General features: G+C 37.2%; 1 protein-coding gene across 2 annotated transcripts in view; it reads left to right on the forward strand.

Moving 5' to 3' along the window:
* The window catches only part of NF1 (neurofibromin 1), a 301,105-nt gene that overhangs the window by 66,648 nt on the left and 218,831 nt on the right, over positions 1-15,626 (forward strand). For both annotated transcript variants that reach the window (XM_011993097.1, XM_011993098.1), the window contains exons 2-3: positions 11,365-11,508; positions 14,328-14,411. In XM_011993097.1, coding sequence (XP_011848487.1) covers positions 11,365-11,508; positions 14,328-14,411 — 228 coding nt within the window. The remainder of the gene's footprint in view (positions 1-11,364; positions 11,509-14,327; positions 14,412-15,626) is intronic.

A 15,626-nucleotide genomic window follows, 5' to 3' on the forward strand; every position in this document is an offset into this window, starting at 1 on the left:
CTGTTTTCTAACATGGAGCAACAAGAGGGTCCTTTTAAAAACATAAATCGGATTATGTCATTCCTTTGCTTAAATTCCTTCAGTGCCTTCTTCCCCTGTCTTTTGGTTATCTATTGCTGTATAATAAGCTACTCCAAAGCCTTGTAGCCTAAAAACAACCATTTTATTGTGCTCACAATTTTTGGGGTGGAGGAATTCATGACATGTTCAGCTGGGCAGTTCTTCTGTTCCATATGGTGTTGCTGACACTGGAGAATTCCTTCCATTATGGCTTCTTCAGTCACATGTCTGGCTCGTCAGTGCTTCTTGGCCTCTCTCTCCAGAATGGTGTCCCATTCTTCAGAATCTTTGTGTGTGGCCTCGGCTTCTCACAGCATGCTGATCTCAGAGTAGTCCCATTTTTTACATGGCAGCTGACTTCTAGGAAGAGGGAAATGAAAACTGTCAGACCAATTAAGGGCTGTGGCCTGAACTACACAGTGTGCCTTTCAGCCGTATTTTATTGGTCGGAATAGTCACTGGGACCTGCTAGATGAAAGGAGGTAGAAAAATAAATTTCTCTTCCTAATGAGGGAGTGGCAAAGTCTTATTTCAGGAAAGCAAGTGGGATGAGAGATACTTGACAGTTGGAAAATATAATCTGCGACATCATCAAATTCAAAATAAATTCAAAGTTCTTAAAATGGCCTATAAGGCTTTTCATGATCTGACTCCTGCTTCTTGAATCTCTGACCACATCCCCTAGATTTTCCTCTTTTGTTGCCTTTGGGTTAACCATATTGGCCCTCTTGGTAGGCTTTGAACATGGCACACCCAACATCGGATCCATTTTACTTGCAACTACTGCCGTGAATGCTCTTCTTTAGATCTTTGCATGGGTCTTCCCATTCTCATTCATTCATTCATTCATTCATTCATTCATTCATTTATTTTGAGACAGAGTCTCACTCTGTTGCCCAGGCTGGAGTGCAGTGGTGTGATCTTGGCTCACTGCAACCTCTGTCTCCTGGTTTAAAGCAATTCTCCCACCTCAGCCTCCTGAGTAGCTGGGACTGCAAGCATGTACCACCATGCCTGGCTAAGTTTTGTATTTTTTGGTTTCACGAGGTTTCCCCATGTTGGCCAGGCTGGCCTCAAATTCCTGACCTCATGTGATCCGCCTGCCTCGGGTTCCCGAAGTGTTGGGTATAGAGGTGTCAACCACTAATCCCATGGCTGGTCTTCCCTTTTTTTTTTTTTTTTTTTTTTTTTTCTACTTTTAGGTCTCTGCTCAAATGTCACCCTCTCAGAGAGGCCATATGGAGCTTTCTATAAGCTGTCTCTTATACACATCTAGATGTGTATAAGAGACAGATTCTTGGTTACTTAGAACTCCTTAATCTTGATTTTTTTTTTTTTCTCTGTCATAGGATTTGGTGCTGTTAGTAGGAGCCTGGGAGATCTGAGTACCACTTTTCTTCCTTCCCTACCTGGCTTCTGAGCAAGTTGAGAAATGAGTAAAGGTGGAGGCCAAAATATATTTTTAAAATTCCTCTGACTAAAGGGAGATGAAGTAAAGGGAACAAATTATCATGAAGATTCTCAGATGTCCAACATGGACATCTGAGAGAACAGGTTCAACTGGGCAGTTCTTCTGTTCCATATGGTGTTGCTGACACTGGAGATTGTGGTATTATTTACTAAGACAGGAAACATAGTAGGAAGATTATGAATTAAGCTTTGGAAATGTTGAGTTTGAAGTGCCTACAAGTTATCCATGTGGAGAAACCAAATGGACATTTGGATAACACATCTGAAGCTCACAAGAGTTTACATTATAGATTCAGGTTTGGTAGTTGTTCTAGTTTTCTATTGCCGTGTAACAAACTACCACAAACAGTAGCCTAAAACTCACAAAGTTACTATCTTACAGTTTCTGTGGGTCAGGAGTCAGGGCATTGCTTAGCTGGGTTCTCACCAGGCTGAAATCAAGGTTTTGGTTGGGGTCTCAATCTTATCTGAGGCTTGGTGTTCTCTTCCAGGCTCACTGGTTGTTGGCAGAAGGTTCAGGAATCTGGGGAGACAAGATTTTTGGGAGCACCAACCCAGATGTTTCCATTCCATGTGTCAGAATCTTGTTCTTTCCCAGCCGGGTCCCTGATCTGGGCGTAGGTGACCTGCTGCCTTTGGGAGTTCAACCTTTGAAGCTCCACACATATAGATTTAGATACCTAATCTATCTATCTGTCTGTCCGTCTGTCAGTCCTTCCGTCCATCCATCCATCCATCCAACCTGTATATCTCTGAGATATAGAAGTATAATAAATGAGCGATAATTAAGTGCTGGTTCTGGTCCTTAGGTCTCTCTGCCCTCTTGCTGCAGGAGAGGAGAGTCTCTGTTTTCAGAGGTTCTCTAGCTTTCAAACTTAGTCTTCAATTGGAAGTTAATCAGCTTTTTTGTTGTTATCTTTTTTTCTTTGAAATCAACAGCTGGGAGTGAGGAGCACTGGGCAAATGCAGTGCAGGCCCAACACCAGCTTTGGCCAACCCCCACTGGGAGCCTGGAGGGAGAATGGGAGCCTGGGGCAAGAATGGCGCTTCTGAGTTGCCCAGAATTGCGGTGGCTGAGGTGTCCAGGCCTTTATATTGCCATATCAATTAGTCCTTGGATGTGGGTTATCTTGGGAAGGGTATGACCTTGAACAGGGTTGTTGCCTGTAGGTGAGGCATTCCCTGAAGGGGCTGACTGATAGCACTCCCAGCATTTAAGGCAAGTCCTTTTTTGAAGGAGGAACTGGGTAGCACCTCAGGGTCTACCACGATTTCTTTGTATCCACCAAATGGCCAATTTGTTTTTGTTTTTTATTATCATTATGCATTCATGGATTTAAGCATATATTTAGCAAACTTTCTGTTATGTGTATAGAAAAGGGCACAAATTGTAAATACACAGTTCAGTTAAATGTTCACAAAGTAAACACACCAGTGTAAACAGTATCCAGATCAAGAAATAAAACAATGCTGTGAATCTAGAAGTCCTCCTCGTGTTTCCTTTCAGTCACTGTCTTCCAGGGATCTATCCTGACTTCTGAAATCATGGGATGAATTTAGCATGGTTTTGAAATTTATGTAACATCATACAGTATATCTTGTTCTGACTTCTGTCAGTATTGTATTTGTGAAATTAAGCTCACAGTTATAGTGTATTTTTTCATGGTATGACTATACCAGTTTTTATAAACCATTTATGCTATTGACATTTGGATTGTTCCAGTTATTGGAAATTATAAAACATGCTGCTATAAAACATTGTTATACCTGTCTTTTGGTGAACATATATACATTTCTGTTGGGTATATATATCTAGTGAAATTGCTGAATGTGTGTGTGTGTGTTCACTTTTAACAGATAATGCCAATTTGAGCAGATAATGCCAGTTTCCAAGGTAAGTGCTGAGTTACCTACTAGTAGCTCACCAAGGTTTCCAGTTGCTGTAATGCGCTCCTGTTTGTAGAAGACACAGCCTTCCAGGGCTTATCACTGAGAACTGTATTTACTAAGGTCTCCACTAGCAGATTCTGAACTCTTTTAAAGTCGTCTTGAAGCTGCAAGGCTTTCAAATTCTGCTTTTCAGAAGTTTTTAGTTTAGCCTTTTTACACTCTTCCACTCATGGGGGCATTTGAGATTCCCTCACGTCTTCGGTTTTGCCAATCTAGCTCTCAGTGAACACCAGAGTCTCTGATGGTTTCTTCTTCCAATAGAGATATATTGCCTGGGGAAAAAAAGCCTTATTTCTCAATCTCTTTTCCTGACCAGAATCTGCAAATGTCCCAGGGGAAAAGCAGCTGCAGAAGATCCCCTTATCTCATTATAGTTCACTCTTTTTGGAATCTTAGTGTTACTAATCCCTATTCCTTCAGTAGCTCTCTGAATTCTTCAAACAGATGATTTTTATATTTCATCTTTTGTTAGAAATTAAGTTTGTGGTGGGAGCTATTGTTTTGCAGTAAATTACTCTGTCCTACATGGAAACAGTAGTATGGATTTAAATATATTTAATATGTTTCAGTAAATTGCTATCCTTAACAATGTTCAAATTATTATACTTTTGGCCAGTGGGGACCTCTTTAAAATTCATTCCTAACCATTTTTGACTTGACCCTTATTAGTCAGTGCTGCTGTCTGGTATGACAAGATGTTTCAGGGTCATTATGTCCTTTGTGTGTGTGTGTGTGTGTATATGTGTGTGTTTTTACCTCCAGACATAAAAGCAGCCATTTCCTAAAGGAGTTCAGATTCCTTTTACTGGGAAATGGTAGTTCAGGATTACAACTGAGTGAGGATTACTATGGGATTGGTCATTAGTCATTACTATGGGATTGGTCATTTTTTCTAGGCATTTTCAGTCGACAGAAGTAGAAGTATATGTTTTAAAATACAAAATAAAATATCTTGACTTCATATAGATACTTCTATTTAAAATTCAAGACTACAGGTGCTTTACTTTACCATTACTTTTATTTCCCATGCTGAAAGTCTTGGGTTTTTAGAGACACTAGGAGTGATGGAATTAAAATACCACAGAATTATTTAGTTCCTTTCTTTATGATTATACCATTAAAGAATTAGATACAGATTTCAGTTCATTTGTTCATTTTTGATTTCTAGACTTCTTAAAATTTTAATTTTATGTTTATGTAAGTTGCATAGTTCTAAAATGAAATCTACAAAAACAATATGTATTCCATATAGAATATGGATTCTATCCTTGTCACTTCTACTTTATTTCTTTTCATTTCCTAAAGGCAACCACTAACTTTTTTGAGCATTTCATTCTTCTGCTGTTTTGTTTTGTTTCTTAATATAAGAAACATATATTTCTATCTCCTCCCTCTTCTTAGATGAATGGAACATATTGTGTATATTTTCTCCATCTTGTTTTTTTTTTAACTTAAGATATATCCTGGAGATTATTCTATCATTTAATGAATTTTGATTCATTTTTTGGTTTTACATTACATTTAATTTTATACATGCCTTTTATTTAAGTGTCACTGTGTTCATGCTCTTTGCTCTTTCAGCATATATAAATATATACACATATATACACGTACACACACACACACACACACACTTTTGGAGACAGAGTCTTGCTCTGTTGCCCAGGCTGGAGTGCAGTGGGGCTTAGCTCACTGCAATCTCTGCCCCCTGGGTTGAAGCAGTTATCATGCCTCAGCCTCCCAAGTAGCTGGGACTGTAGGTGTGCACCGGCTAATTTTTTTGTATTTTGGTAGAGATGGAGTTTCACGATGTTGGCCAGGCTGGTTTCAATTGTGTGCCTTGGCCTCAACGTATATTTTTGTATTTAGAAAGATTTATTCAAACCAGCATTCAGACTGTGTAATGATAAGGAATTTATTGTAGAAATTAGATTGTATACAGTTTTGAGGGGATTAAGTGAGGTGAGTATCTAGAATGGGGAATTGGAGGATCAGGGGAGTCCACTAACCAGATCGTCCAAATCAATGACAATGGATAGATAAGTTGGAGGGGTTTGGGAAATCTGAGAAGTTAAGTATATCCAGCCACTGAAGTGAGATTATGAAGGAGGAGCTTGAAGAGGGCACTGTGGGACACTCTTGCCATGTAAGGTTTGTCTTACAAAGCCCTGTAGGTTTGCACCCAAGCATCTGGTGGTAGGTTTGGGCTAGTATTGGTCAGCAAAGTGACCACTGGTCCAAAGAAAGAGCTGGACGTAGAGTGAAAGAGAGTAAAAGCTGGAACTTTCTGGGTGCTCTGTATCTGTCTCTCATTGTATCTTAGTGTGAAAACCTTCAGAACAATAGCTGTTGCTTCACTTCCACATTTCAAACAAATTTTATACAGGTTGAGTATCCCTTATCTGAAATGCTTGGGACCAGAAGTGTTTTGGATTTCAGATATTTTTGGGTTCTAGAATATTTGCATTTTACTCCTCATGATCATCCCTAATCTGAAATGAGCATTTCCCTTTGAGAGTCATGTTGTTGATCAACAAGTTTGGATTTTAGAGTGTTGTAGGTTTCAGATTTTTGGATTAGGGATAGACAGCCTGTACAAATTACCCTTTAGACCAACTCTAACCCAGAACCATACAGTGAATGGGATCTGGGAAAGTAGTTCCCAGCTTAACAGTTAACACACCACACACCACCAGTACAATTTGTGTTTTTGTTCTGGTGGTTACCATTATATTAATACCTTTATATGGTATTCTGATTTCCTTCTCTTTTGGGGTGGAGGGGTATTATGTGTTGGTTTTTTACTCTGAGCAATAATGAAATGAACTAGAAACCTCCTTTTCTCATCTTTTTTCCTAGCATTTTACTCTCAGTTAATAACAAGACAAGAAACGTAATCTGCTATTTATATGCTGTCACCACCCTCCCTCTCCTCAATTTTGATAATTGTATCTATATTATCAAGTACATAAAGCAGTCACCTAATATACTTTCTCCCTTATTACCACCATTCTCAGTTCTTTTAGAAAATACAGTGATGCTCCAGCTGGGCGCGGTGGCTCATGCCTGTAATCCCAGCACTTTGGGAGGCCGAGGCGGGTGGATTACCTGGGGTCAGGAGTTCAAGACCAGTCTGACCAACATGGTGAAACCCCGTCCCTACTAAAAATACAAAAAAGATAGCCAGGCATGGTGGTGCACACCTGTAATCCCAGCTACTAGGGAGGCTGAGGCAGGGGAATCACTTGAACCTGGGAAGCAGAGGTTGTGGTGAGCCGAGATTATGCCACTGCACTTCAGCCTGGGTGACAGAGCAAGGCTCTGTCTCCAAAAAAAAAAAAAAGAAAAAATACGATGATGCGCCACATAATGACATTTTGGTCAATGATGGACTGCATATGTAATGGGAGTCCCTTAGTATTATAATACGGTATCTTTACCTTTTCTATGTTTAGATATACAAACACTATGTGTTAAAGTTGCCAAGAATATTCAAAACAGTAACATGCTGTACAGTTTTGTACCCTGTATACCATATAGCCTAGGGGTGTGGCAGGCTATACTATCTAGGTTTGTATAAGTACACTGTGATGTCACATGATAGTGGAATCATGTAAGGACACATTTCTCAGAACATACCCCATCATTAAGTGACACATGACTAAATATATTTATGATTCTTATTAATGTGGATGTCTCTCGAGATATTTTGGTCATCTGAAGCATATGCCCTAGTATATCCTCCAGGAAAAGGAAAAGGGAACAAAATTTCCAGGGTTCTTGCAGTTTAGAACAGTTTGTCATTGCTATACAATTGTCTCTCAGTATCTGAGACATTGGTTCCAGGACCCCCCATGGACAGTGAAATCTGCAGATGCTCAAGTCCCTGATACGAAATGGTGTGGTATTTGCATATAGCCTGCACATATCTTTCTGTGTACTTTAAATCATCCCTTGATTACTTATAATACCTAATACAATGTAATACTATGTAAATAGTTGTTATTTATAATACCTAATACAATGTAATACTATGTAAATAGTTGTTATACACTGTTATTTAGGGAATAATGACAAAAAGTCTGTACATGTTCAGTACAGACATACTAAATTTTTTTTTTGATCTGCAGTTTCTTGGATGCGTAGATGGAGAACTCATGGATTCAGAGGGCTGACTGTATTTGAATTCAGTTTGGCTATATATGAAATCCTTGGTTTATGTTTTCTTTAAATATCTTACATTTATTTCACTTTATTGTTTTCTGACAAAATTTTGTCAAAGTCTGATGAGAGTCTAATTTTTTTTTTGTATAAATAATTTCCTCTTCCTGTAAGTTCAAAAGATTTTTTTTTTCTTGTTCACAGAAGTTCAAAATATGTTCAGGTGTTGGTCATTCTGGCTCACTTTTTCCAGGTGTGTGGTATGCACATTAAAGATACGGCTTCAAGTTTTTAAAAATTTCGATAATAATTTCAGCAAAGTTTTCTTGAATTCTAGTTTCTACTATCCATTTTATTCCATTGGTTTGGTTTCTTTCTTTGGTGATTCCCGTTATATGTATGTTGGATCTTCTTTTTGTATCTTTTTTGTCACTTTATTGCAAATCCTTACTATCTCATATGTAATTACTTTTTTATATTACAACTTTCCTCCTTATTCCTCCTTTTTTTTTTCAACATTCGTTTACTCTTAAAGCATTATCTTCTGTGTTAATTCATTCTTGTGTATCTTCTGGTTAGTCTTCATTTCTGAAATGATTTATCTTCTAATTATTTCTTGAGTTCTGCCAACTTATTTCTATCTGTAATTCTTATTTGTGTTATTCCACATCTTTTGTATTTTTCTTAATTTCTCTTGGCTCACTTTGAAATAATCATTTACAGTTTTCATCTCTTGGTGGATATGTCTTTTTGGATACTTTGATTTTCTGTTGTTTAGATCCTTATTATGTTTTTCTGTTTTGTATTCTTTTTTCTTATAATAACTTTACATATTATTTGATCATAGTACTTTTCTGTTGACTGATTTTTATGTGAAATTAATTTTTCTGAATTGGTAGGAGAGATTTGTAGGCCAGGATAGCTTTGTAGCTTTATGGCTCTAGAGCTTATTCTTTTTTTATTTTCATGAAATTAAAAAAAAAAAATGGTCTCATTCTTTCAGAACTCTCTTGTTCATCTTTCTGTTTTTCATCTTTATTTGGACCTTTTTCCTTTTCTCCCTTTACCCGTGTTTTTGGTTTGGAGTTTATTCTCAGCAGTTTCTTCTCAGTGTGGGCTAGAACTGTGCTGTCCAGTCAGATACATGTGTGGCTACTTAAAGCTAAATTTAAATAAACTTTATTTAATAATAATTTAAATAAACTTTAAACTTTTGATTTCTCATCTATGCCAGCTAGGTTACAAGTGGTTAATAGCTACATGTGACGACTAGTGGCTATTATATTGGGCATTGCCCATACAGAGCAGTATCATTACCACAGCAAATTCTATTAGACAGTGATGGTTTTGAATGTGCTCCATTCTCTTCAGACTTTATCATAGGCCTTTTTCACTCATCTGCAAATTGCAGTAAGCATAACTACCCTCTGTTTTGGCTAATATTCCTAAATTGGGCTGCTGTGCTTTTTATTAAGGATGTAGTACATTGGGGAATCTCCTCTTGTCAGATCCATTAGACATTCTCCTTCCACCTGCTTTCTCTTGCATAGATGCTTATACCACACCAGTGTTTTTGTTTTTTGTTTTCTAGAGACAGGATGTCACTCCATTGGCCAGGTTGGAGTGCAGTGGCTAGATCACTGCAACTTTCTGGACTCAGGCAGTCCTCCTGCCTCAGCCTCTTGAGTAACTGGATTACAGGCACACACTACCAAGACTAGCTTTTTTTTTTTTTTTTTTTTTAAAGTAAAGATGAGGTCTCACTCTGTTGCCCAGGCTGATCTTAAACTCCTGGACTCAAGCAGTCCTCCTGCCTCAGCCTCAAAAAAATGCTGGAATTATAGGCATGAGCCATTGCGCCTGTCCCCAACCAGTTTTGTAACTGTAAATGGTTTGTTTCTATTTGTTCACTTCTCTGGGTTTGGGAATGAGGGGCCTTGTCCCTTCATTTTCATGTAGATGTTCATCAGTTTGTGGTTTTACTAGAAGAATTCTAGTTTCTCTAATTTTTTTTTTTTTTTTGAGACAGAGCCTCTGATGCTCAAGCTGGAGTACAGTGGTGTGATCTCAGCTCACTGCAACCTCCACCTGCTGTTCAAGCCATTCTCGTGCCTCAGCCTCCCTAGTAGATGTGTGCCACCATGCTTGGCTAATTTTTTGTATTTTTTAGTAGAGACAGGGTTTCACCATGTTGGCCAGGCTGGTCTTGAACTTTTGACCTCAAGTGATCTGCCTGCCTCGGCTCCCCAAAGTTCTGGGATTACAAATGTGAGCCTCTGCACCTGGCCGTTTCTCTGATTTTTACGGGATACTTAGGGAGATTCACAAGCTGCATTTTAGCTCCTGCTGTCTTCTGAAAGTCCTATTTTTGGCCCTTCAGGTTTTTTTCCTCCATAATCTTTATAATTAACATTACAAAGTTTTGTAGTTTCTGTTCTGCCCACTCCTTTACACTCTAAAAATGCCCCCCCCCCATTTCATTTAGTATTTTTTTTTTTTTTTTTGAGATGGAGTCTCGCTCTATCACCAGGCTGGAGTGCAGTGGCGTGATCTCGGCTTACTGCAATCTCTGCCTCCTGGATTCAAGCAATTTGGCAGGCCTCAGCCTCCCAAATAGCTTGGATTACAGGTGCATGGCACTACACCCAGCTAATTTTTGTATTTTTAGTAGAGTCTGGGTTTCACCATGTTGGCCAGGATGGTCTCAATCTCCTGACCTCGTGATTTGCCTGCCTCAGCCTCCCAAAGTGCTAGGATTACAGGCCTGAGCCACCGTGCCCAGCCTGTTTAGTATTTCTTTACTATCAAGATAATCGTCCATTATTAACTGATTTAGCAAACTTGGGCATGCCCCTCGGTCTCTTTCCACCTTTAGTTGTGCTATGTTAAAAATGAGAATGTTATATTCAGGTTTGTTTTTTTCACAGAGGAACATTGCTAGGTTTCTTTGTTAGCATTAGCAGGGTTTAATATTAACAGTAAGTATGTCTATGATGCTTTTGCTGTTTTTGAGCAGAGTAGAGATGAACTTCTAGACAGTGGAACTTAACTCATTCACAGAGAAATGTAAATGTGATCTTCTCATAGAATATTTTTTCTCATGGGATTTATCTACTTGTGTTCTTTTATCCCTTCAATTGTGTAGCTGAGGGTGCTTATCTTACTGAGTCAGTCTTACTGTGTTTTTTCCAGGTTTTATAGTTTGTTCTTGCTTCTGAACAATCAGCAGTTGTTTGCCATTATTGACTAGAGGTCTAGGACATAGATTTTCTTGGTCTGTTTTTCTTTTAATGTCTGAGTTCAGTGGATAAGGGAAACGGTTGTATGCATTTTATTGCAGACATTCTCTGAAATAATTTTTAGCCACAAGGAAATAGCTCTATTTCTGTGAGTCATCATTTCTTCTTATATAGTGCTGGGTGAAGAATTTAATTTTGTAGCTAGAGATTTAAGACTTCCAGAAAGAAAGCTGCAAAAGTGAAAGTTTCCAAAGAATTTAAGATTTGCTATAATAAATGCTATCATATATTGGAGTTTGAAATTCAGATATAGTTATCTGTGTATCATATATTGGAGTTTGAAAATTGGAGTTTGAGGTGCAAATATAGGTATCTGTGGTTGATACAATTTTCCTAAAACATCATGATTTTCAATGGGAAGTAAGTTATTTATAGTCATTTTTAAGGATAAGCTCTTAACATGTTTTTTTTCTTTTTTTTTCAGCTTCCAATAAAAACAGGACAGCAGAACACACATACCAAAGTCAGTACTGAGCACAACAAGGAATGTCTAATCAATATTTCCAAATACAAGTTTTCTTTGGTTATAAGCGGCCTCACTGCTATCTTAAAGAATGTTAACAATATGGTGAGTATTTGGGTTACTGTGTTTTGGGGAATTTGCTTTCTTTTGTTTTTGATTAAAAAGTTTAGAACAGTATATTTTGAAGTATGGAAAGGGATTTTCTGTGGACTTTGGATATAACCATTAATCTTATTTTGTTTACAAGCACAGATAACCTTTTTTATTTTATTTGTTCAAATTTTTAATTAGCTGGGTTTTAGATTCAGTGAGCACAAGTAACTAACTTTCATTTTAATTTATTGTTTCCCTTAGAAACATCTCCTATTCTTTGTGACCATATTTCCTTTTCCAGTATTTTTCTTGAATTAGGATTTCATACAGCTTTTGTGTCATACACGAAGTGACTACAGTAATCTATTACACATATTTTTCTTCAGCATCTTATTTCAATTTACATATGATTGTCTCAGCCCTAAGTAGATGATAGAATATGATCTCATAGTCCTAAAATGTGGATTGATTTTTTAATGAAGATATTACTGTGTTTTTTCTACCTTCTGTAACCTGTGACAGATTCTGTAGTAGTTAGCCTGTTGTTGAAACAGTTTTTCTCAAATACCCGTTTCATCAAATAATTCCACTGTTAAAAGCTCATTTCTTTCTTCTTCCCATTTTCTAAAATCTATCGACGTTTCCTAGACTTCAGAGTACTCCAACTGTTCTCCCACTGTACCTTTGAACATACAACATCTTTTGTCTCTCAAGTGATCCCTTCCTCTCTCTGAATTCCTATTGTCTCCATTCTAAGCTGTTCCGAACTAACATACTCAGTTCCTGGCAACTGATCTGGATTTTTCTTGATTAACTCTGAACTGTCTGCCAGTCTTTAGCATTTATTTATTTATGAATGAATGAATGAATAAATGAATGAATGACAGGGTCTCATTCTGTCACCCAGGCTGGAGTGCAGTGGCGCAATCTCGGCTCACCGTAACCTCCCCCTCCCTAGTTAAAGTGATTCTGCTGCCTCAGGCTCCCCAGTAGCTGGGATTACAGGCATGCGCCACCATGCTCGGCTAATTTTTTTGTATCTTTAGTAGAGACAAGGTTTTACCATTTTGGCCAGGCTGGTCTCAAACTCCTGACCTTAGGTGATCCGCCTGCCTCGACCTCCCAAAGTGCTGGGATTACAGGTGTGAGCCACCATGCCCAGCCTGCATTTATAATCCCAATTTGTATTTGTTTGTATTGAGTTGTGAAACAACTGGTTATAGGTTGTGAAGATCATTCCCCCTCCCTTTTTTTTGAGATGCTCCTTAGGTTTATTAGATAATGTTCTAGTATGACATTGAAAAGACATGAAGTTACCTTTTTGCCTTATTCCCATATTTTAAATACTTTTTCTCTTGTTCTGTTTTATTTTTTAATTGATACACAGTAATTGTACATGTTTATGGGTACATTGATGTTTCAACACATATAATACATAGTGATCCCACTAGGGTAATTAACATATCCATCATCTCAACATTTATCATTTCTTTGTGTTGGAAATATTGAATATTCTCCTGTTATTTGAAACTATGTAATGTTAACTATAGGCCGGCGCAGTGGCTCACACCTGTAATCCCAGCACTTTGGGAGGCTGAGACGGGCGGTGAAACCCTGTCTCTACAAAAAAAAAAAAAAACCTTAGCGGGTTGTGGCGGCATGTGCCCATAGTCCCAGCTACTCAGGAGGCTGAGGCAGGAGAATGGTGTGAACCCGGGAGGCGGAGCTTGCAGTGAGCCAAGATGCGCCACTGCACTCCACCCTGGGTGACAATGAGACTCCGTCTCAAAAAAGAAAAAACTTAACTATATAATGTTCATGTAGTCATTCTACAGTAGTATAGAACACTAAGTCTTATTCTTCCTATAAATCTGTATTTCTGTATCCTTTAACAAATCTCTACCCACCCCGATTCCCCCTATCCTACCCTTCCTCCCTCTAGTGTCCTGTCTTCTACTTCTTACTCTTTTTAGCTTCCACATATGAGTGAGAGCATGTGGTGTTTAACTTTTTGTTCACATCATCCTTGATGTGTTTCCTTTTAAGAAAGTTGCTTACACAATACTCTAAACGTACAAAACTAATAAACTGGAGGTGTAGAAAATTGTTTACCTTCTTTATGGAAAAAATTAGTATTTTCCCCCCAAAAGTAGGACTATTTATAAATATATAAAGAGATTTACCTAAAGACATTTAATATTTTTTTTAGCTCCTCTGTTGCAGTGTGTGGGGCACAGTTTAGTATTTGCACATATGAATATATGGCTGTGTTCCCAGTTAGATTGAAATATTTTAATATTTGGGACCCTTTTTTCAAAACAAAACAGCATTGTTATATTGGCTTTCATTTAGTGCTTATTAAATAAGTTTTCAAAACCATAGTCTCTTGTTAATACATACGTAGTATTCATTTTGAGGATAGTGAGTACTTAAAATTCACTATGGTGCTGTAGCATTTTTTTGCTATAAAAATTAAGACTTTGATTATTTCTTGGCATAAAAGTGTAGTTAAATCCCCAGTTCAAGATTCTGGTACAGATCTATATGGGTGTCTAAATCCTACGTATTTTTAAAACATGAACCAAAACAGCATCTTTTACTGTTACAAGGTTAATGGCAAACTCTTAATAAATGCCATTTCTGTTTGCCTGAGAATTTAGTTTTTATGAGGATTAGGATAAAATCAGAAATAATAAATTTAAGTATAGTATAATCTGGGAGATAAAATAGAAGATTATTGTTGATCTTTTAGTCTTTCACTTTTCAGATGTGTGTTGATTGGTAGCAGAGAGTGAAACTAACTTTTACGTTCTGAATATCTTTTCTGTTAGAGAATATTTGGAGAAGCTGCTGAAAAAAATTTATATCTCTCTCAGTTGATTATTTTGGATACACTGGAAAAATGTCTTGCTGGGGTAAGTAAATTGATCTTAAGTAGGCAGGCTTTGTGAATTCAATCTTGAGAATGATCTTATGTACCAAAGTACAGATGTGGATCAAGAGGACAGTCATACGGACTTTTGTCTAAGACATATAAATACGAGTTTTGTTAATAATAGCTGACCTGGTGACAATTTTTCGTGAGAAAATTCTCTCATCTTTTGTAAATTAAACAGATGTTAAGTTTACTTACAAAATGTTATGTTTCAGCCACGTATCTGTCTCTCAGGTTTTTAGAAAATATTTATGAAGAGATCACTATTTAATTTGACGGATCTCTCAGAGAGTTGTTGGAGAATGTGATTCAGAAGACCAAGAGTAATCTTGTATTTCCTCCTATATGAATATGATTTTGATATTCTACTTTTCAAATTTATGTAAATGAGAACTTAAAAATTAAACCTATTAAGGATAGATACTACCTTGAGAACACTTGTTTTATGTAGACACACACACATGTGATAGGTATGTGGAGGAGAGTACCAAACAATTATTTCTCTGGTTTCCTGTAAGTTGTTACCACAGTGTATTTCAACCATTAATTAATTTGAACTTTTTCAAGACTATTTCTATTGTGTAAAGAAAGTATTTCTATATGTCAGTATCCTTAATTCTTCCTGGAACATGGTGAGAGTTTATATAAATATATAAATTGAATACCTCCATTTTAATGATCTGCCTAGTCCATGTGTATTGAAATTAACTCATTTCTTATGTTCTCTCTTCCTTTGGCTCAGAATTCAGAATTTTGTTTTTATTCAGAATTGCTTCCCTCTTCCACATATGTTGCAGTTCGCTATAGTAAAACTAGTTGAAAGAGACCTTAATATATGAGGACTGATAGTGTGGTTGAGAAGTGTTGGTGGAAGCACTGGGATAGGGAATTGAAAAAAAAAAATTATATTGACACAATTGTGTATCCTTAGGGAAGGCTATAAGCCAAAAAATCTAAGCAAAATATATATGTATACACAGACATTATATATATACACACACTACATGTTGTGTGTATATATATATGTGTATATATAGTATATATAGACATTTCCAGTATATTTATAAATATATATATAGTGTGTGTATATATATATTTTTTGAGACAGAGTCTCACTCTGTGGCACAGGCTGAAGTGCAGTGGCACTCTCTTGGCTCACTGCAACCTCCACTTCCTAGGTTCAAGCTATTCTCAT

Source organism: Mandrillus leucophaeus, unplaced genomic scaffold (assembly GCF_000951045.1).
Source record: "Mandrillus leucophaeus isolate KB7577 unplaced genomic scaffold, Mleu.le_1.0 Scaffold425, whole genome shotgun sequence".
Lineage (NCBI taxonomy): Eukaryota > Metazoa > Chordata > Mammalia > Primates > Cercopithecidae > Mandrillus > Mandrillus leucophaeus.